At 36.2% G+C, this 22,526-nt stretch overlaps 2 protein-coding genes across 2 annotated transcripts; both read right to left on the reverse strand.

Annotated features, from left to right (window-relative positions):
- Positions 1–3,057: 3,057 nt before the first annotated feature.
- Positions 3,058–16,819, reverse strand: LOC129241832 (uncharacterized). The gene is made up of 3 exons (XM_054878354.1): positions 16,697–16,819; positions 11,801–11,884; positions 3,058–3,830 (listed from the first exon to the last, which is right to left on the reverse strand). The coding sequence occupies exons 1-3, from the start codon at positions 16,740–16,742 to the stop codon at positions 3,673–3,675; spliced, it is 288 nt and encodes a 95-aa protein (XP_054734329.1). The 5' UTR covers positions 16,743–16,819; the 3' UTR covers positions 3,058–3,672.
- An 814-nt stretch (positions 16,820–17,633) lies between these two features.
- On the reverse strand, positions 17,634–20,004 carry LOC129241946 (uncharacterized). Its single transcript, XM_054878496.1, has 2 exons — positions 19,990–20,004; positions 17,634–19,880 (listed from the first exon to the last, which is right to left on the reverse strand). The coding sequence occupies exons 1-2, from the start codon at positions 20,002–20,004 to the stop codon at positions 17,634–17,636; spliced, it is 2,262 nt and encodes a 753-aa protein (XP_054734471.1).
- Between the last annotated feature and the right edge of the window lie 2,522 nt (positions 20,005–22,526).

Here is a 22,526-nt window from a genome sequence, read left to right on the forward strand (position 1 = left end):
TTTCTTTTTTTTCCACATCTGTGGTTAACACTCTTACCAGAGTTTTATCGCCATTGCTTGACATTTCCAAAAGTTACGTCGCGTTAAGTACTCGTAAATCTACCTCCGCACGTGTTTTCGATGTTTTTTTTTAATTTTGCGTTACAAATGTATTCAAAGGTGCGAAAACCTTAGAAATACTGGGTAACTGTTTCGGTAATTATACTATATAAAGAAAACATATGTTTACGAGTGGCATGAATGCTTTAGATGAGATCGTGAGTCCATTGAGGATGACGAACGTAGTGGCAACGGCAGGAAGTCGACATCGAAACTGATGAAAACATCAATTAAGTGAAAGAAAAGTTGATGAATAACCGCAAATTAACTATCAGAGAGCTGCCACAGGAGTTGAACATTGCTTATGGATTCGTTCAGGACATTGTAGTTGATGATTTGGATTTGCGCGGTATTGCCCCAAAGGACAAAAAATCGTCAAAGATATAATTTCTAAGGCTGAATCCGATCCAACATTCATCAAACTGGATACGAGATGCGAGTTTATGAGTACGACACGCAATCCAGACATCAGACGATGTAGTGGAGAGCTCCGAATGAACCAAACCACGTCGATTTCAGTTAAAAAAGACAGCAATGCCCTCAGTGGATAATCCATCCATCCAATAGTATTGTACTTCCTTAGGACTATTATTATTACGTTTACGTGAAGCAATTCGACAAAAAAGAAGAGATTTGTAGGAAAACAACTCGTGGATTTGCACCGTGATACCGCACCGTCACACAGTGCCATGATTATTCGTGAATTTTTGACCAAGAACGAGACAAATACCATGTAACAGCCATCGAATTTATCTGATAAAGCTCCCTGCAATTTTTTTGTCTGATCGAGTCAAAAACCATTACGGGGAACACGTTGTAACAGCCTAAAGCAAGTAATGGAAAAATCGAAGATGGCTATACTGAAAATAGAGTTCCGGATATGTTGCAAGAGCTGGATCAAACGCTGGCATAAGCGCGTTGGAGTTGGTGAGGTGACTTTTGAGGTGATAATATCACTCTTGGGGATTAAAGTAGAGTTTTGAATTTTCTGAATATAATATATTCCGTGAACTTTTTGACCAAGTTACGTTTAAGTTCAACGAAAAATCTGTGTCAGAATGCTCACTCTATTAGGAATAACAATACAATTTTTTACTCTGTGTAGCAAAATGACTATTACTGAAGACGAAGCTTTGGTTTATCGCTATGAACCTAAGTCGAAGAAAGAGTTTATGCAATCACACAAAAAAGTGCAGCCGCTCTTAAGAAGTTCAAGGTGTCACAACTGACCTGGAAACATAATGGTCACAGTTTTTTGGAATTCAGTAAATCGACCATATTATTAATGTCAGTTTTATGGGTTTGTGCTATGTTAAACTAAAAAAAAAACTAAAGAATTGCTCCACAATGTGCGCTTTTACAAAAGGCATGCTGCGAGCTCCCTTACACATGCGTGGCGTTGCAACACTGAACCAATCTCCCAGTAGTCCACTTTTATAAAATTCAGGTAATTATATATTTATAATATAACATATATACCTCTTTTTTTCAATTGCATACACAAAATACTAGCTCTATACAAATTTTATTGCATTTACATAAATTGTAATTTTGTAAATTTCTCTTGCGAGCTTGTCTGCTACTGAAAAGATTTGCCTCGCGTCAACTCAGCGAGCGCTGGGCTTGTGCGGAAACATGCAAAGTCGCGAGATCCTTGTGGCCACGGGCAGATCGGGGGCGCAAAGAGGGAACTTCTAAGGCTAACAAAGTCACAGCTCTCGAATTTCGTAGGTATCCTTACGGGGCATTGTCCGCTAGGTGTCCATGCGGCGAGGCTTGGGATTGCGTCAAATCTTTTTTGCAGAAGCTGTTTGGAGGGCGAGGTGGAATCAAAGGTTTAAACATCTGGGCTCTCACATATATGGTGAAACTTATCAGCAGCTTGAAGCGGTTAATACGAACGTAAATCGCCACTGTCGGTCGTCATCGTCGAATACAAGTCCCCTTATTTCTTTTCTTCCACCTGTCTTATTTCTTCCCTTCGCCTTTTACTCTCCCCTCCCTCTGTATGGTATCACAACGGACAAATTTTTAATTATTGGAAATAATTGGCCGCCGTAGCCGAATGGGTTGGTGCGTGATTACCATTCGGAATTCACAGAGAGGTCGTTGGTTCGAATCTCGGTGAAAGCAAAATTAATAAAAACATTTTTCTAATAGCGGTCGCCCCTCGGCAGGCAACGGCAAACCTCCGAGTGTATTTCTGCCATGAAAAAGCTCCTCATAAAAATATCTGCCGTTCGGAGTCGGCTTGAAACTGTAGGTCCCTCCATTTGTGGAACAACATCAAGACGCACACCACAAATAGGAGTAGGAGCTCGACCAAACACCTAACAGAAGTGTACACGCCAATTATTTTTTTTTTTTTTTAATATTTGATCTTAATCGAGAACGTTAATTTGGGATACATTTGCAAAGCCTGAGCTTAAAGAAATATTATTTGCAAATACATTTTTTTTTGTTTTTGAAAAAAGCTGGTAATTGGTTTTATTAATTTGTTATACCCTCGCACACTAGTGCATAGTAACCAAGCAGACTGGCGTTAATCAGGATTAAGGACTTTATTCGGAATTATCCCTGCAATCAATGCGGATTGACAACTATACTTACAAAACAACTATACTGGCGAAAAGCTCATGCCAGTGTATCTTTTACTGACAAAACTATCCGATAAACAAACAAACTCTTCACTAATCCGCGTATCAAGCGTCTGTCACACTACAATTTTAATCACCACCGTCTATCTAGGTTATAACGGTGCTATAATTTCGTTCACATAACGGTATTATGAATCGAGGTAGATATATGTTAAAACTTATTTAGCATATTTGCTATAATTTAGCATATCACGCTCTATGATTTCCCTTTGTAATCCAAAAATCAACAGCCATCCCAAATCAAATTTTGCTAATATCTGCGCAGGTATACGAGTTCAGTATGGATCGCATTTAGGACTTCCTTACTTGCTTGATGCTGTTGATATACTATATAAAGTATTTCCAAAATGAGAGCGTATTGAAAAGGTCGTTATTTCAATTTTGCGAACTTTTTGCCCTCCCCTCGTATGTATGATACATATGCATGTATGGATATGTTTTGTTAAGTAATTAAAATGCTTCATACTAGCGGTCGTTAATAAGTGTTTGTATGTACTATGTATTTGTATAGAAAGTGCAGGTGATATTTAATACTAATACATATACATACATATGTAAGTTGTGAATGAGATGGGATGCTCAAATTTGTACAATAGTAAACCGAAACACAAGTGTTTTGGATCGGCAAAGGTCGATATGTTTTAGGTTGTAAAAATGCTACAAAAAAGATTAATGCACTGAAGCTAACTATAGCAGCTATTTCCTGTTATTTATCCAGTTATTTTTGCTATTGTCGTTAATATTTATAGCTAAGACTATTCCATCGCTGAATCGGCTAGTCCCTCTATATTCATGCAGTTAAGCTTGGGTAGACTTTGTAGTTCACTCTCATCAGTATCGTTGTAGGTACGTCCGTTGCTTTTTGTTATTAAAATTTAACATTTTTTTGCTTAAAAGTTTCCTTGATAGCTTTCCGTTAAACTTCATGTTGCTTTGCTGGTGTATAAGTGCTTGTCTCCTGCACAGACTTTGCAAGAATTACACGATTCAAGACTAAATAAAGCGCTCCGCCAAGAACAAGTTCACCAATACCTATGAGTACAGGCAATAGCCAACCAGGAATGGCGAGACCGGCTGCAAATAAAAGAGAAAATTTTAAAAGTAAGTAGTAAGTAAGCTTATTACACTATATCTTCTTATTATTCATGAGGAAAATGCACTTGCTCTTTTTTCCAAGTTGAACATAGTAAATTTTTCATTTTAGAACTTTATATAAATATAAATATATACATACATACATGTACCCACATAACTTATTTTAAAACTGTAGCCTTGTATATGCTTAATGTATAGTATCTATTACTCATTTCCTCGCAATCAATAAGTAAACTTCATGGAGGTTAGTATTACTATCATGTAAGGCTTACACTCTATGCAAAATGTGTAGTCGAATGGATTTTCGTGTTAACTAATTTGTGAAGTGCATTAATATGCACACGGTAAACCCAATAAGACTCGCATGTCTACCATAAAATAAAAAATAAGTAAAAATATATTTCTCCTAATCAATCCTATCAAAACATATTATAAACGTAATGTATCAAAGTTGGCCAGATGGCAACTTGGTTTTAAATAAATACTTTAAGCATTTCAAAGCGTGAACTAGCCAAACGCTCCATTTGCCGCGTTTTTGACAACTAAGTTTCTGTCCTAAACCGGGCGCATATACGTTTGTCAAAACTATCATTTCATAGTGAAGAAAAATTTAACATTTTAGCTTTGATCGAGAATTCCAACAACAAATAAAAAAGCAAAAAAAAAATGTATACACACATTCCATTACTACGACTATTCGGCGCCAACTAGGGTTGCCACATGGCCTGGAATGAGCTTGATTATCAAGATTTTTTAGGTCCTGTCAAGTCTCAAGATAAAATATAATTTGTCCAGTTAATTTTTAAAATTAAAAAAATTCAGTATTAAAAAATATGTATCATCATTTCTTAAACACCAAACCCAAAAACTAATTCTTATTTTTTGCCCAATATCAATAATTCATTGCAATCGATAACCAAAAAAGTATCAACACTTGTAATTTTCTCCCTAACTCATCATTGACTTATTGTATATTTTTGCCCATCACTAAAAAAATACAACATTAAACAGCTGATTGGAATTAAGCGTAAATTTTTCTGATGTGTATAGTTAACTTAAATTGTTTAGTATCGTTCATTTCATGGATAATAACGAAGATGCCGGAACTTAAAAAAAAGGAAGATATACAACATTCTGCGATAGATGGATTGAAGAAGCAGAATATTGCAAATGGATTAAAAAAAAGATGATTATACCGCATTTTGCAAATTATTCCAAATTGATATTTTTATAAAATATGAAGGAAGTCGATCATTACGCAAACATGCCCAAGCAAAACGGCATATGAAATCAGCATTGTCTCAAAAATTGTCACACAGCATGAAGTTAATTACTGTGTTCATAATTCCGTATTTAAAAAACTTAAAGATGTAAACCAGAAAATTGTAACGGCGAATTGCAATTGCCATGTAATAAATAACTGCATCAAAAGTGCATTAAATGCTTTATCTGTCGACGTAGAAAACATTGTGATTCAATGAATTTAGCTCATCAGCTTTGTCAAATGAAAAGTTAAAGGAATGTTTTGAGTTTCCATGTATCGAATACAAGCATCTACTTCGGCATGTTCCCACTCGATAGCTTTTCCTTTTGCCTGCAACGGATCGATTATTACATTCTTGGCCTGCGGTTAAAAGGTACTTTTTGCAAAAAGGGGGGAACAAAAAGGGGGGAATTTTTGCAAAAAGTACCTTTTAACCGCAGGCCAAGAATGTAATATCTGCAGAAAAGAAATGTAACAACTGCAGAAAAAAAAACTGGAAATTTGTATCATATGGAAAGTCAGATACTGAACTAAATAATACGGATGAAGATTGCATTTCTGAAGGATTGTCAGAGGCGTATTTGTATTTTATTCATAATGTAATGAATGAATTCCAATCAGCTATACTAGCGTTTGAAAATGATTCTTGTACAATAATGGAACTTCACAGCATAATGAGAAAACTTATAAATAGTCTTCAAAGCCGAAGAAAAGATTGTTTCTATGGAGGTAGAGTTTTGGTTATTTTTTAAAATATTTCAAACAATGATGTTCAAGCATTCTAATTAGAAGCAAATCAATTTTTAACAAATGCTATTTCATACTTGGAGCAACGATATGATTTCGGAGATGAATCCATTTACAAACACATGTCAGTTTTAAATCTGAAACAATCTCTTTTGTCATGCGATACATTAGCAGAGCTTCCAAAAATTTTACAGATATCAAATTCTATTGATAATGACATGTTATATATAGAATATGGCTGTCTTCGAGAAGTGTTTGATCAATTGCCAAAAGATATTCCGATTGACAAAATATGGTCTTACTTTCTCCAAAAATGTGATAAAAATAACTTGATAAATATATTTAAATTGATCTCATTTATTTTTTCTATTCCAATCAGTAATGCTTTTTGTGAAAGAACTTTTTGTACATTAAACAGTTTATATTCTAAAGAAAGGAATAGAATGGCATTTGACCTTATGAAGGCTGAATTGTTAATAAGACAAAACTTTCATGAAAATTGTAAACATTTTCAAACTTTTTTGCTAACGCGTAAAGGAACATAACTAGTTAAGTCTGTTACTAAAAGTACAAAGTATGTGTGGAAAAATTAATATAGTTAAATGTGAATTAAATATAGGATGTTTATGTTATTTGACGTATATTGAATTGTAATATGTTTTTGTTTTTTTTAAGTTTTGGTATAATTTGTTATGTTTTTATTGTTTTTTTAATAAAATTTAATCAATATATTTTTTTGAAATCAAGCTCATTTTAGGTGAGTGTCAAGCTGGCTGGCTTTTGGGATGTGGTAAGCCTAGCGCCAACAGTTATTAAATAAACACACACATTACAAAAACAACAACAAAAAGATGTTTACTCTATGTAAAAAGTGTCAACAAAATCTTTGCATAATTGATGAAAACAACAAAAAATGCGGTTATTTTCCGCAAATTTCATTCATTTGGGGTTTTTTGCAAATGGTATGGAATGCGAAAGGGGTGAGAAATTATTTAGTTGATTTAATTAGTTCCGGAATATCATATTCCAATGGTATTTTTTCCCACTCTTCTCCGATGAATCTTGTTAATTCAGTTTTATTAGTTGGACCTGCATAAATAAGATTTATGTTTGGGATCATTATCTTGATAGTATTTGTATTTAAATTTGTTCGAATTTTCCGGGTCAACAAAGCCAAGATATACTTCCTTGGTCATTATTTCGTCCAAAATTTTGATTTCACCCACTCCCATTTTTGATATACAACCCCAAACCATTACTGACAGTTTTCCAAACTTTACGGTAGGGATAATATAATATTTCTGTTTTGTAGTGCTGTGTGAGGCTTACGCCAAACTCTCTGGGGTCCATCATGGTAGTAGAGTATCATTTTCGTCTCATCTGAGAAAATAACGTCATCCCAGTACTCTGTGGGTAGCGATATGAGCTCGGTGGCAAATCGCAATCTTTTATCAACGTTTTGTGCTGATAACAGGGGTTTTTTTCCTAGCCACTTTTGAAGAATATTTGTGTTTTTGCAACACTTTTCGAACAGTCTCATGAGAAACTCTTAGCCCGTAGTCTTTTTCCGCTTGAAGAGCTAATCCTCTTGTACTGCTTTGCGGGCTATTATAAATAGTTTTAATACTTTTACGTTCAATTCGCTGCGTCACTTTTTTTAGTCTGCCTGTAGATCCTTTCAACTCGAGTCTTTCTTCATTTTCACCACGGTTTAGTATATTATATACAGTTCTAATTTTGAGGGAGAACATATCGGCTATTTCTCTGGCTGATTTGCCATTGTAGTGATTGAAATACACTAACTGAATAATATTTTTTGAAACTCGTTTTCCTGCCATTTTTTTGTATTCAAATCTGAGATCACTTGTAGCACTGAAGGCAATCACTTTATAACTAAATAATTTCTTACCCCTTTCACATTCCATACCATTTGCAAAAAAAAAACCCAAATTATTGAAATTCGCGGAAAATAACTGCATTTTTTGTTGTTTAATCAGTTATGCAAAGATTTTTTTGACACTTTTTAAATATAGTAAACATCTTTTTTTGTTGTTGTTTTCGTAATGTGTGTATTTATTTAATAACTGTTGGGGTCTAATAGTGATAGACAAGTACAGTAATGGAATGTGCGTATACATTTTTTGTTTGCTTTTTTATTTGTTGTTGGAATTCTCGATGAAAGCTAAAATTTTAAATTTTTCTTCACTATGCAAAGATATTCTTGACAAACTGTATGTAGTTTTGTTTCAGATACGAGTGCTTAGAAATCACGATACGACGCAAACGCCATTTGTAAGCAAACAACAGCTCATGGATGTGACGCAATTCATACCATACATTTTTTCTATTATTTTCATTTTTTTGAAGGTTGAGGAAAAATGGTAAAAAATATTCAATCAATTAATTTAAATTGTTGCGTGTGCTCAATATAATTATGCAATTTAGTGTTCTATAATTAATTTAAATAATTTTAGGTATATAATTAAATAATAAATTCAATTAATAACTTACGTGAGTGCATATTTAATGAGTTTATGCCCACTATTAATGCAACACCACTTATATTTTTTGTCCAGATGGCAAGGGGGTTGCATTCGAGCCACAAACACATTTTTTAAATTAGAAATGCCAAGGGAAAGTTAATAGAAGAATAGGGAAATAAGTTCATAGCAATTTCATAGTTTCTTTTATTTTCAACGATTGGCTTGTTGCTTGGAAAAGAGTAAGTAATAATTCGATAGAACTCTTTCTGCTCTACAAAACTATGTATGTATTGTATTTTTGAGTTATTTAAATTTTCATTAGTTTTAAGGCTTAGAAATGGGATACCCAGAAAGCTAAAATCATCATTTTCGACACCTGCTCTTCTTTGCTTTTCATCGATGTTAAAAAGCTGCCGAAGCAGCCCAGGACATTTGCGACGTGTATGGAAAATGTGTATTAGGCGAGTCTACAGCACGGGGAGTTTGACGTCGATAACACGTCTCTCAGCGCAAGACCTTTTAAATTCGATGAAGAACGTCTCAAATCACTTTTGAAGGATTGTGAGCCTAGGTGCTTAACGAGCTCAATGAAAAAAAAGTTGCCTTTAAATTGCTTCTCGGCATCTCGTCCGCCATCGAGCAACACGCGGTCATAAGGAGCGCTTTTTGTACCAAATTGTGACGGGAGATCAGAAATGGTGCCTATACATCATATGGCAACGAAGTGACATTGTCTTGATTTTTTTCGTATATCACCAACACAATATCAGTTTTTTCTTAAACAAACCGCTGTAATGACTGCGATGACCTCAGTCAATCAGCTGATTCTTACATATTCTGTGAGAGTTGGTTAACGGTATGAGCTTGACCACACCTTCTGAATTTTTTCACCATGTTTTGTACTAAACGATTGGGACTGAAACAATGAAGGAACATTGAAAAGGTGTTGAAAATGCAGCATTATTTTTTCGATTCTTACATTAGATACACTGCCGTGTGAACTCATATTTCATTTAAGTGAGAATGGAATTAAAAAATTATTGGCGCGAATGAGAAGAAAAGATGACAATTTAATAGCGCATAATTAGTTATTTCGAGTTGAAAATGATTTCACACACTTCCCCAGTGTTGGAGTGGCAGTGTCATATTTCATGGTTGAGAGTTAGATTTCTTGGACTTAATTTTAATAAATATGATTTATGACATCTGCCAGACAATTATAGCTCTATGCAATATGCTGATTTAATTGTTTTTAATTAATTTTTAAATATTCTGTGGAATAACATAAGCGTCGTTGTTTAGAACCTTAGATAGACGCAGCCCGCAGAAAAACAAATTTAGGTAGAACTCATGCCCGCAGCGACACTTCTACTCTACCTTGTTGGTCTTGTTGTATTACTGTTTTACTGTTTGTTTATTTGCTAATAACTAGTTTCCTTTTCCGCCCTTCGATAAATGTTCTTTACCACTTACCAGTTCACATCGTTCATTTGTAACGAAAATGCAAATAAACTGAATCTGTTATATGTATGTATGTATGTACATATGTTATTTTTCTTATCAATAAAAATATTTTATAATTATTTTGAATTACAGCGGGATAAGTTTCACATTTTCTAAATTCATTACATATATTTTACTTGCTACTTAATTTTCTCACAATCCAGTGCAATAAAATTCTAAACATTTGCTGAAAAAAAAAATCGGTGAAACTAAAAATAAGAGACAGCTAATACCTCCAATGACAAAGATCCAAGCGAATTTTTTGGCCTACAGGTTTGGTTTTCTTCCACTACTCTGTATTTAAACAAATTTTGTGAAATTCGATGAAACAATGCCTCTTTTCGGAAAGTTATGTTTAACTTAAATCTACGATAGGTGGCGCTGACGTGCAATTTTTACGGTTTTTGTGGTTTTTCATTGAAAAGTGTAATATTTCTAACTGTTTCCGTGACTGAGAAATCGATGGTTTGATGTGTTTTTCATTACAAAATTTTGAATGATGTTAAAAAACAAAATGGCTTTACTGTGAAAAACACGTTTTTATATTAAACGGTTTATGAGAAAAAGTAACATTTTTATAGGATGAACAGCATCACAGTAAGTTCTACATGCGAGTATATCCTTAGGTACCTAATTCACTTTTTGTAAAGGGTATTTCAAACGTCGCGTCTAGATGTTATTTTGAAATAAAAAATGTAAAAATGTCACTATTTTTATTCAAAACATGGCTCCTAGCAATTATATATAAAAAATTACATCATTTAAATATCAACCATGAGCGCGTCCACAGGTTAAATTCACCAAACAGTCAATTCGCGAGAGCCGTATTGTTGATGGTTGTTCAGCAACACTTTGCGTTACAGCATCAATTTCTCAACAGAACGTTCAGTTGTTGGTCTGTGACATCGTACAAATTTCTATCCTTTTTCTATCCTCGACAGAACAAATTTCTTTAAATTTTTTAACCAATCATGGAATTGTCTTATTATTATTTCCTCCAAAAAAATGACGGCTTTGCGATATGTTATAACACGAGCTTCTTAAATATATTTTGTAGTAAATATTTTTTTTTATAAACACTTTAAGGCTGACATTTTGGTCAAAAATGGATTTTTGTTTTCAGAAACAGAAATTTAGAAATTTATTTTGCTTATTCCTTCCATTAATTACTAGATTTAACATTACTTTAACGAAATCTGTTTGGTTTTTTTATTTCAGAGGATCCAGTTTAGAGATATACCGCAAAACTTCTTTTTTGAGAGTAGCTCCCGGAGATCAGCTGTAGCTCCTTTCTAAATAAATATTTTTACTAATACTAAGTCTTAAAAATCGATCATTTTCAAAAATTTTAACGCGTTGTTCTATCTTTTAAAATTGTACATCCGTCTACTTGACAAATGTCAGAGATAACATAATAAAGGTCTAGGAATTATTCACTACTGGCGTCACTTTTTAAATACCCTGCCAGATGCAAGTATTCCAAAATATTGTTAATATAATTTCTTCATATTATTGCTTGCACCAGTTAGACTGCTTGCTCTACTAAATTTTCCACAAGCATTACAAAAATGTCGCACATTTTGCAAAGAGTTATTAATTTACTAAAGAGTATTTAATTTATTAATTTTTAATTGAATAAAAAACAAACTTGGCATATAACTACCGCCAAGGACGAACCGTTGAAGTAAGTACAGTTCTAATCTTTCCGTTTTTAAGTTCTGCGTTGTTTCAAGCTTTTTCTAAGTAGCGATCGTTACTTGGCAGGTAAAGGCTATTTCTATATTCCTCATGAGAAAACTCCTCATAAAAACCATCTGCCGTTTGGTGTCGGCTTAAAACTGTAGGCCCCTCCATTTGTGAAAAATATCACCATAAATGGGAGGAGGAGCTCGCCCAAATGACTAATGGATGTAGGGGATCATGACACATAAATATTATATTATGATACTTACTGAAATAGCGACGCGTAAGTGTTCTACGTCCGCGCAACACGCGTCTGGTCGCTTCCGATTCCTGTATACAGCAGGCAAGCAACACTGAAAGGAAATTTGTTCAAATGAATATTGTACGAGAAAATAAATATGTAATAAAGAGCTAACAATTACGTATGCAGTAGGTAAGTTGCATTAAAATAGAAAAAAACTATAAAATAATTTTAAATAAATATGGATGTTGCACTCGTATATTTTTTATAGTTAGCTCAACCGGCATATATACATAAATTCTGAAACTTCCTTACCACCTGCACTCAGTGATGCCACATATAAGGGAAATTCCCCACATGTCTGTATTTTCCTATCTTAAAATGTAAGGGAGTTTTGAAATTTGAACGGACTCTGAAATAATTTAAAAAAAAACATAACTTGGCCAGACAAAATGAATGAGCATTTTAAAAAATATTATGGCCGGTCTCAAATACATAGCTGAAAAATTGTATATTGTAATGTATATACAATAATATTGGCAACGGCCGTAGCTGAATGGATTGGTACGTGACTACTATTCGGGAGTGCGTGGAATCGAATCTGCGTGTATGAAACACGAAAATGATAGACATTTTTTTTCAAATAGCGATCGCCCTCGGCAGACAATGGCAAACCTAATTTCTGCCATTTGCCGTTCAGAGTCGGCTTAAAATTGTAAATCTCTCCATTTGTGGAAAAACATCAAGACACCCGCCACAAATAGGAGGCCAAAACAGGAGGGTACGCGCCAATTATTTATTTTTTTAATGTAAAAATAAGAACTTGCCTCTGGAGGCAATCTCTCAAGGGACATGGTAGCATTTTCTCCGAACTTCGAACATATCTCTCTATCCCCAAACTAGAGTTTGAGGGTCGCGCTAGGGCAATCTTTCCAAATAGGCAGGATTGGATCGACGGAAAAATCTGATCCGAAGCTTGCACCTCTGTCTTCACTGACGGTTCCAAGATGGAATCGGGAGTCGGAGCAGGAGTTTTCTCTAAATCAGCCAATGTATATATTTCCTTTAAACTACCGAACACGGCTAGTATTTTTTAAGCAGAAGTCTTTGCAATCCTGCAGGCATGCAAAATGCGTAGGGAACGCGGGTGCGAGGGAGATGTTAACATTTCCTCCGATAGTCAAGCCACGATTAAGGCTCCTGTAAAGAGGAGATCAAATCTCTTGGGTGTGCAGGTAACATTTCCTTGATCTGGGTTCCGGGACATAGGGACATAGAGTGAAATGAAATTGCTGATGAGCTTGCCAGGAAGGGGACTGAATTGGCCTCAGATACCTCCTACCCGGTCATCGGCATCCCCCTGATAGTTGTTAAAGGGAACTGCACAAATTATTTCTCAGGATAGCGCAGAAAAGATGGAGCTCCATTTCTTCATGTGTTATTTCAAAAACCCTTTGGCCCCAATATGATATACGAAGGACTCAGAAAGTTCTGTAGAGGATTTTCTCTGTAAATGCCCGGGTTGGGCAGCTAGACGGCTAAGGTCACTGGGCGCATCTTTTTTCGACCGCCTGGGGCAGTGCGCCAACCTAATCCGATCAATCTCCTCCATTATATCAACAGCTCTGGATGGCTGTAGATATCTGCCTGTTGGAGGTCTCATAATGGTATCAAAATGGTGCTTTAGTGCTACTTGAGGAGTGACAGACCGGCACTTCAACTATTTCACCTACGTACCTATAAGAACTTAATGGCATTTTTTTAGTTTTAGAAATATTATCATTGTTATGAGCTGGAAGTAGTTTGATTGAAACGCATGATTCAATAATAAAAGGTTGTGTATTGTTGGTTGCATTGTTCTAATTTAGTTAATTTTAAAATTTTAGAAAGACACAATTTTTAACATTGCTGCACCTAAAATCTATGGGGGAATTTTCTGAGGATTCTGTTTTTTGTCCATAGGGATTTTGAAAAAAGAAAAATCACATCTGGCATCAGTGCTTGCAGCAAGCATTATGCATGTAGGTACATTTTTCAAATTTGCTTTTGTGCATTTTCTTGTTTCTATTTCTTTCCACTTTTCTTGTTTTTTCGTTTCCTGTTTTCGATTAAAAAAAATACCTGCGCATAGGTAAATCGTATACTCTGATACATTCCATCTGTGCATTAATGCCAATGAAAATACACCGGAAAAATCTGCATAAAAATCCATTACTAATGGAATACGAGCTCTGCAAAACAAAAACACAAAACAGAGTAAAGTAAACCTTATGCAAAAGGTGGAAACTATGCAAAAAAGTACGAAAGATGTAGTGAAGCTCAATAAATAAAATCTTTTTTTTTTCAGCTAACAAAAAGAGCAATAAAACAAAAAAAGCAGTTCATCATCATCAGTGTCACTATCAACGTCGGGTCTTTCCGTGCCTTCTACATCCGCTCCCGTATGGCATATGTGTGTAACTCGCAACACTATACGTACAATTACTACAATGAAAACCATGCCACAGCGCTCAGTTAAAAACATGCAGAAGAGAAAAACAAATAGTGGCAATAAATGTGATGTTGTGGCTGGCCAACAAGCGGCCCAGGTGAATATGCGTTGCAACGCCCATAAAAATTCGCTAACTCTTTGGGTGGAACGCCATACACAAACGGGATGCACTTGTATAAACTAGAGAATAGGTAGTAAAAGATTTTACTGTTTTTAACTCTGTATGTAAATATGTATGTATTATGAATATGTATATATGTATGTATAACTAGCTGAGTGTAAGTAAATATCTATCATAGTTTTCTTTTTTTATTGTGTTCGAGCGCATGCAATATGGCTCTCCGTTTTAATTTATGTAGAAATCAGACCATGTTGGTTTATATTCTTGTTTCAATCACATCTTTAACACCTTAAGCCGATTCAAATATATTTCAATGCATACGTGCGTGCGCATAAATGAGTATATTTCTTTTTTCAAATTTCACATTTTCTGAATGAAAAGCCATTACCTGCTTACTGGTATATGTAAATACGTAAGTATCATACTATTATATGTAAATAAATGTGTATATAAATGATATATTCCAAACGTCTCCGTGTGAAATTTTCGATGACACTTGATGACTTTCGATAGTTCTTTTTCTCGGCCCAGAGTTTAGATAAAAACTCAGTGGTTCCTCTGACACAAAGGGCAGGTTTTCGGTAATTTCTAACACTATAACTCTTTTGTAATGTACTGTGAGTCAAAAAAATATTGGCACTATCGAAAAATCAAAGTTCTCAGCTGAATTCAAAGTTCAAAAGTTCTGAAGCTGTTTGAAATGGTATATCAACCACTCCTGTGCAAGGTAAGACGAATGTTTTTGGTCATTATTTTGTTGAAAATGCCAAGTTGTCCCATTACTTGACTTGAATTTTTTTTAAGAAGGTCGCGATACACATGCTTATCCATTGTATCATCCATGAACACGAGCTTTCCGGCACCAGATGCCGCGAAACACCCCCAAACCATCACATTTCCTCCACCGTGTTTAACTGTTTTGAGCAGATTGTTCTCTTGAAGCTCTTTATTTGGCTTTCGCCAAATCTCTTGTGCTCCATCTGACCCAAATAAATTGAATTTTGATTCACCACTAGGTAAATATGGTGGTGTTCCAAAAAGCGCTAGGCTTCTTTAAATGCTATTTAGCAAATTCTAGCCTCTTTTTCTTATTTACCTCCGAAATGAAGGGTTTGGGTCGAGGAACTCGACTTTATATAGGGTATTCCGAACAGTTTACGGGTTGAAATTGATTTCAAATGAATTTTGCAGGGTCTCGCACAAGTTGACAGCCGAAGTTTTTGGATTTTGTGCCACCGTGGGCACCACAATTCGCTCCTGTCGTTCGGTTAATTTTTTGGACGGCCATACCTGCTCTCCGGAGCTATTTTGCCACTATTGCAATAATGCATAATGATGTCTCGAACGCTGAACCATGATTTATAGACAAGTTTGCCAATTTCGCGATAAAATATTTTCTCCAAAATACAGTTTTATCATTAAGTGACGCAGTTCTAAGGAAACTTCAGCACCACGGCCCATTTTGGTTTATGTCCGTTGAAATCGCGATCAAAAGAGATTGCGATCGTATGCAATTCTTGGAACGTAGTGTGAAAAAGCAAAAGTAAAAATAACGGGAGTTTACCGTTACGACGCTAAAAGCATAAGCTAACATAAAGAATGCGCCAATATGTACTTTTTTTGATGTGAATTTGTGCCTTATTTTACCTTTCAAGGCTGAGCTTGTAAGCCTATGTTGATATTAATTTTTTTTGTTCAGATACGTAGAAAATCAATACATTTAGAAAATACCGTTTTCAAATTTTTTATACTTTCATTAGAAGAAAAGTTATAGCACTGAGAACTTAAATTTTTAGAGTGTGCCAATACTTTTTTGACTCACTGTATTTGTATGGACCCAAAATATTCAACATATCTTACCACTGAAGCATTCGGTACATTCTTTCACATATGTATGTACGCATAATATTTGTTTATACTTTTAGCCGACTTTTCTTTCCCTTCCATGCCTTTCATAGTTTTGAGCTGTAACCGTTTCCATGAATTATATTAAGTGACTAACAGTAAATTGCGCTTACTAGCAACATGTTGTGAGTCATCTTTGCTTGGCTTATCTTTTGTAAATATGTATATAACTACAAGCAACGCTGATAAGCACAGCATTTTTGTAGAGTTTCGCATGTTCACTGCTATATGTATGTACAACAATTATTATAGCAAAACAAAATCTTATACTTTTCAATGAAAGTTATAAAGTTAAGCCAAAACACAAATGTACATACATATGTATGTACGAAAATACGTACAAATTCACAACTAATTCACAATTTTTTATCGCATAAAATATTACTTCGAAAAGTTTTTTTCTTTACCCAAAAAGATCACCACATAGGCTGCACTCTTTTTCCCCACCACCATTTTGTAGAAATTCCTTCTTCGTCGAAAAAAATTCTTCGTTGCAATTAAAGCACGAGTCGTTTGTTAATTTTAATCAGATTTCTCTGACGGTCTGCGATAAACTAATTTAAAAGCACAAAACCTTAGCATGGCAAGGCTTCATGAGCAAATGTTAGATAAGCATTCCAGTGTGTATTTTTTACTGGAAGTGATAAGATAACTTATAACTTACACATTGTGTAGAGGCGCAAAACTTATTTTTTAAAAACCACAAAAAAACCCACTCAATGAAAGGTCAATATTTTAGTTCGATTATACCTTATATTACCCCCTAGCGTCTAACACTTCTTCCTGCCAGGCCAGTTAAGTTTACGTCATCTAATAAAGCACCTTTATTTTTAGTTATCAAAAGAAGCTGATGGGATTTTTCAGCATAAAATAATGAGTTCATGTACTCCCACAAAAAGTATTCCAAAGGAGTTAAAATACTTGACTTATGCGATAATTCATTCACGAAAGGTGTGCCACAATAAAATGATGATTTGACTCACTGTATGACATTTTGTACTATTTTGGCGGAACTATTGCGTATGTACATATTCAGACGCTTAACCTGTGGCGATCTGGCGAACTCTATGGATGGCAGTGCTGGTTAAATTTTCAGCTTTGAAATAGTCTCTGTTACAACTGACAACCTATACTTTGCAAAACATCTGAACAATGACTACACTCGTCTGTTTTTTTTTTGTAATATTTTTCGTTGTTTATATGTATTTAATTTTTATGCTTTTATGTTTTTTCGTTTTTCCATTCTTTCCTTCAAATCTAATGTGAATACCTGTGCCTGTATATATGTACATGAATAATAGCTTTTACGAATTTCCTATCTTAAGATGACATGAGATTATTTCCCTAATGACGGCGATACACGTATTTGTATCGATAGCCATCGTCAGCGAGCACAGCCGTTTCCTCTTCAGGTTGTTGCTCCGCAACCGCTTGACCTTCCTCCGTTGGTGGTAAATACTCACTACCGGGGAGTTCACTCACATCACGTCGATGACGATATTTTAATCGACGCACTGTTTTGTAGCGGTAACCGTCATTAGCCAAAATGGAAGCATCTTCTGGCACGGCCTCTGTGACTTCAGCAATAGTTGTTTCTTGAATTGCCTCACTAGGTGGGAGATATTTGTTCTGTTGGAGTTCATCAACATCACGGCGCTTACGGTATTTCAAGCGACGAACAACTTTGTAGCGATAACCATCATCAGCTAATTCGGTCTGTTCTTCGGCAGCAGATTCAGTAGCGGTTTCAGCAGCTTCTGCAACTTCCGCTTCTTGAGCTTCTTCGTTAGGAGGGAGATATTCGTTTTGTGGGAGTTCATCAGCATCACGGCGCTTACGGTATTTCAAGCGACGAACAACCTTGTAACGGTAACCATCATCAGCTAATTCGGTCTGTTCCTCAGTAGCGGTTTGAGCAGCTTCTGCAACTTCCGTTTCTTGAGCTTCCTCGGTAGGTGGGAGATATTCGTTCTGTGGGAGTTCATTAACATCACGACGCTTACGGTACTTCAAGCGACGAACCACTTTGTAACGGTAACCATCATCAGCTAATTCGGTCTGTTCTTCGGCAGCAGATTCGGTAGCGGCTTCAGCTGCTTCTGCAACTTCCGCTTCTTGGGCTTCTTCGTTAGGTGGGAGATATTCGTTCTGTGGGAGTTCATTAACATCGCGACGCTTACGGTACTTCAACCGACGAACCACTTTGTAACGGTAACCATCATCAGCTAATTCGGTCTGTTCTTCGGCAGCAGATTCGGTAGCGGCTTCAGCTGCTTCTGCAACTTCCGCTTCTTGGGCTTCTTCGTTAGGTGGGAGATATTCGTTCTGTGGGAGTTCATTAACATCACGACGCTTACGGTACTTCAAGCGACGAACCACTTTGTAACGATAACCATCATCAGCTAATTCGGTCTGTTCTTCGGCAGCAGATTCGGTAGCGGCTTCAGCAGCTTCTGCAACTTCCGCTTCTTGAGCTTCCTCGGTAGGTGGGAGATATTCGTTCTGTGGGAGTTCATTAACGTCGCGACGCTTACGGTATTTCAGGCGACGAACAACTTTGTAACGGTAACCATCATCAGCCAACTCAGTTTGCTCCTCAGCAGCGGGTTCAGCAGCTTCTATGATAGCGGTTTCTTGGGCTTCCTCGACAGGTGGGAGATATTCATTCTGTGGGAGTTCATCAACATCACGGCGCTTACGGTATTTCAAGCGACGAACAACTTTGTAGCGATAACCATCATCAGCTAATTCGGTCTCTTCTTCAGCAGCAGATTCAGTAGCGGTTTCAGCAGCTTCTGCAACTTCCGCTTCTTGAGCTTCTTCGTTAGGTGGGAGATATTCGTTTTGTGGGAGTTCATCAACGTCACGGCGCTTACGGTATTTCAGGCGACGAACAATTTTGTAACGGTAACCATCATCAGCCAACTCAGTTTGCTCCTCAGCAGCGGGTTCATCAGCTACTGCGACCGCGGTTTCTTGAGCTTCCTCGACAGGTGGAAGATATTCGTTCTGTGGGAGTTCATCAACATCACGGCGCTTACGGTATTTCAAGCGACGAACAACTTTGTAACGATAACCATCATCAGCTAATTGGGTTTGTTCCTCAGCAGCGGGTTCAGCAGCTTCTGTGAGAACGGATTCAGCAGCTTCTGCAACTTCCGCTTCTTGAGCTTCTTCGGTAGGTGGGAGATATTCGTTCTGTGGGAGCTCATCAACATCACGACGCTTACGGTATTTCAAGCGACGAACAACTTTGTAGCGATAACCATCATCAGCTAAGTCAGTTTTAACTTCATCGCTGGGCTCCGCGGTTTCAATAGCCACACTTTCGTTAGCCTCTTCAGCGGGTGGTAGATATTCATTTTGAGGAAGTTCGTTTACATCACGGCGATGGCGAAGTTTGAGCCGATATACAGCCTTATAACGATATCCATCATCACCCACTACTGTTTGGTCTTCAGCTGCTTCTTTGGCTGGTGCTAAATATTCCTGTACAGGCAAACTGTTATCCACAACTGGTGGCAGATAGTCGGCCGGCAAAGTAGCCGCTCCAACAACTGCTATCACAGCAAATGCAATCACTAGGAATCTCTGCAAGAAAAAGGTTGTGTAGTTTAGTTCATGAAGAAAAAACTTCATTTGGCTGTCCTTTGACGCAATGAGGAGTCTGTATATTATTTCTCATGGTTTTCAATTGTACGATTTTGCTTACCATTATTGCTATTTAACACTACTTGATGATTGAAGGTAAGAATTTGTTATGGTTTAATTGCAAAAAGTACATGTTATTTATACCCGAAAAATATTTTGTGTAAATTAAAATATAATTACCAGAAATAAACAAATAAGTAGTTGTATTGCAATCGATAATTACGCGTACGCAATTACGTACATACCTACATACACATACGTAAATGTGCATAAGTGTGTGTCGATGTATGGATCATTATGTGGAATCATCTTAGATGGGGCGAAGCTTCAGCATTTTGGAATAGTTTTTTTATATACATATGTAGGTACATACATTTGTTGCTGGATTTAATTTCATATTTGCTATTTAGCTGGTTATGGTAAGCGAAAATCGAAAGTAAGCAAATTATTAGGTTCACTGGTGTTTAATACGTTATTGTTGGTCACCTATGCGGAGGTTGGCAATGTCGGACGTTGAGCGGTACGCTCACTTAGATGTATGTGTATATGAACATCTGTATATTTAGCAAATTGATACATTTGTCGTCAATATTTCCACTTTTGGTGTTCAGCACTGCGCGGTGTTGAAAACGTGTTCGGCTATTTCGGAAGCTTCATAACTTTTTCTCAAGTTCAAATCGAAAATTATTTCAATTGTCTTCAAGTGGTATTCTTCAAATTTTTGCGTGTTTCATATTTTCTATCAGTTGACGGACACAGGTCAAAATGGATTTAAAGTTTATATTAATATCCATTGTTTTTCTTATACCTATCTTTGAAAAGAAAAAATATAAATGAAACGAAATATTGTCTAGTCTTTCTTTAGCTATTCGCTTCCATTCAAGTCGCAAAGTTACATAAATATGCTTATTAATAAACGCTTGGCGTCGTAAACACCTTCAACACCATTCAAGTCACTCATTCAGCAGGTACCGGTTGCCATCTGTGTTTATGCGATAGTATGTATGTATGTACAATATGTACAATTTTAGAGATTAATTTTGAAAATATTTTTTTGCTTGTGCGTCCACTTTTCTTAAATGTTAGTTCAAGGCTCAAATTTGCTTCCGTTTTTAGTTAAAGGGTATGTCAATTAATAAAAATCATCAATAAAGTCTTCGTCACGCCCTGATAGTTAAAATGGTTGCTGGATGAAGTTTTGAATCTACCATGACCACCTTTGTTGCTGATATAAATTCTCATTCCTCCCTGACACCCTCTCGTTCTCTTTTTATTTGCATTGCCTTCGTGTTTTAGAGCCCAATGGTGAGCATTATGGTAGTTAGTAAACTAAACTTAGACTCATCTGCCCACAAGATTTGACATTGGCAGTGAGCATAAATTTGCGAAAATCTTCTCGCATCCCCTTCTTCTATTACTCGCACAGGCGTATTGTGAAGTGGTTACTATCCAGTTGTTTGAATTACAAATCAAACCTTCCATTGCGAGAATTCTAGCTCTTTATTTTTCAGAAAGAAACACATAACTTGTCATAAATAGAAAAGATTAGCCCATTAAATTAAGCAATGAACGGACAAAAAATATTAAATAATTTCATATGTATACTGGACGGATAATGAAGTAATTTAACAACAAAAACCAGATATATGCGTTGAATGTGGGCAAAGTAGAGCATCTGCTGTCTTCGCTTCTTGGACATTATAATATGCCATTTTTGTCAACCAACAATTCGAAACTGTGAAGGACTTTGCCTACTTCGGCACCAGCATCAACAACAAAAACAATGTCAACCCGGGGATGGAAAGGAGAAAAACTCTTGCCAACAGGTGTTACAGGTGGGCTCAGTAGACAATTGAGAAGTAGAGCTCTCTCTTGAAGGACCAAACTGACACTTTAAAAACGCTCATCATTGACGTCCTGCAATATAGCCCAGAGCATGAACGATTTCAACAGCAGATGGACAAGCTTTCGAGAGAAAAATGATCCGCAAAACTTTTGGTTCCTTTCGTATTTGTGAGTAGTAGAGAGTAGAGTTGTGAGAGTAGAGCAACATAGGGGCATGAACATAGTTAAACGTACAAAAATACAGTGGCTACGCTGACTTCGCCATGAACGAAGGCGCTCCAGCAAAGCGAAACTATACCCAAAAAAAGGAAGACGAGAAAGGAGAAGACGACATCTCCGTTGGAAGGAGCAAATGCTGCAGGACCTGCCAGTACTCAAGTGTTTTAACTGGCACCAGCGAGCGCAGGACAAAAACGCCTGGCGCATTATTTAGTATTCGGTCAAAACCGGCATACGGGTAAAGGGTCACATAAATATGTAAGTAAGACATATGTACATGTCTCCTCATTTAGTAAACACTACTAAATATTCTGCTAGAGTGTAGTTCGTTTCAGAGTTCCGCCACTTGGAACAGATATAGTTACATATATGTATATCGTAATTGTTTGTATGTAGGTACTCGGTCTCGTAATGTTATTGGTTAAATTTTTAAACTACAAATTATATTTTCGTCAAATCTTGTAAAGGCGGATCACCAAAACGGTGTAGTGAAAGTCATAAATACAAAAAACGACAAAATCT

This window comes from Anastrepha obliqua, chromosome 3, assembly GCF_027943255.1.
Source record: "Anastrepha obliqua isolate idAnaObli1 chromosome 3, idAnaObli1_1.0, whole genome shotgun sequence".
In the NCBI taxonomy this organism is placed as follows: domain Eukaryota; kingdom Metazoa; phylum Arthropoda; class Insecta; order Diptera; family Tephritidae; genus Anastrepha; species Anastrepha obliqua.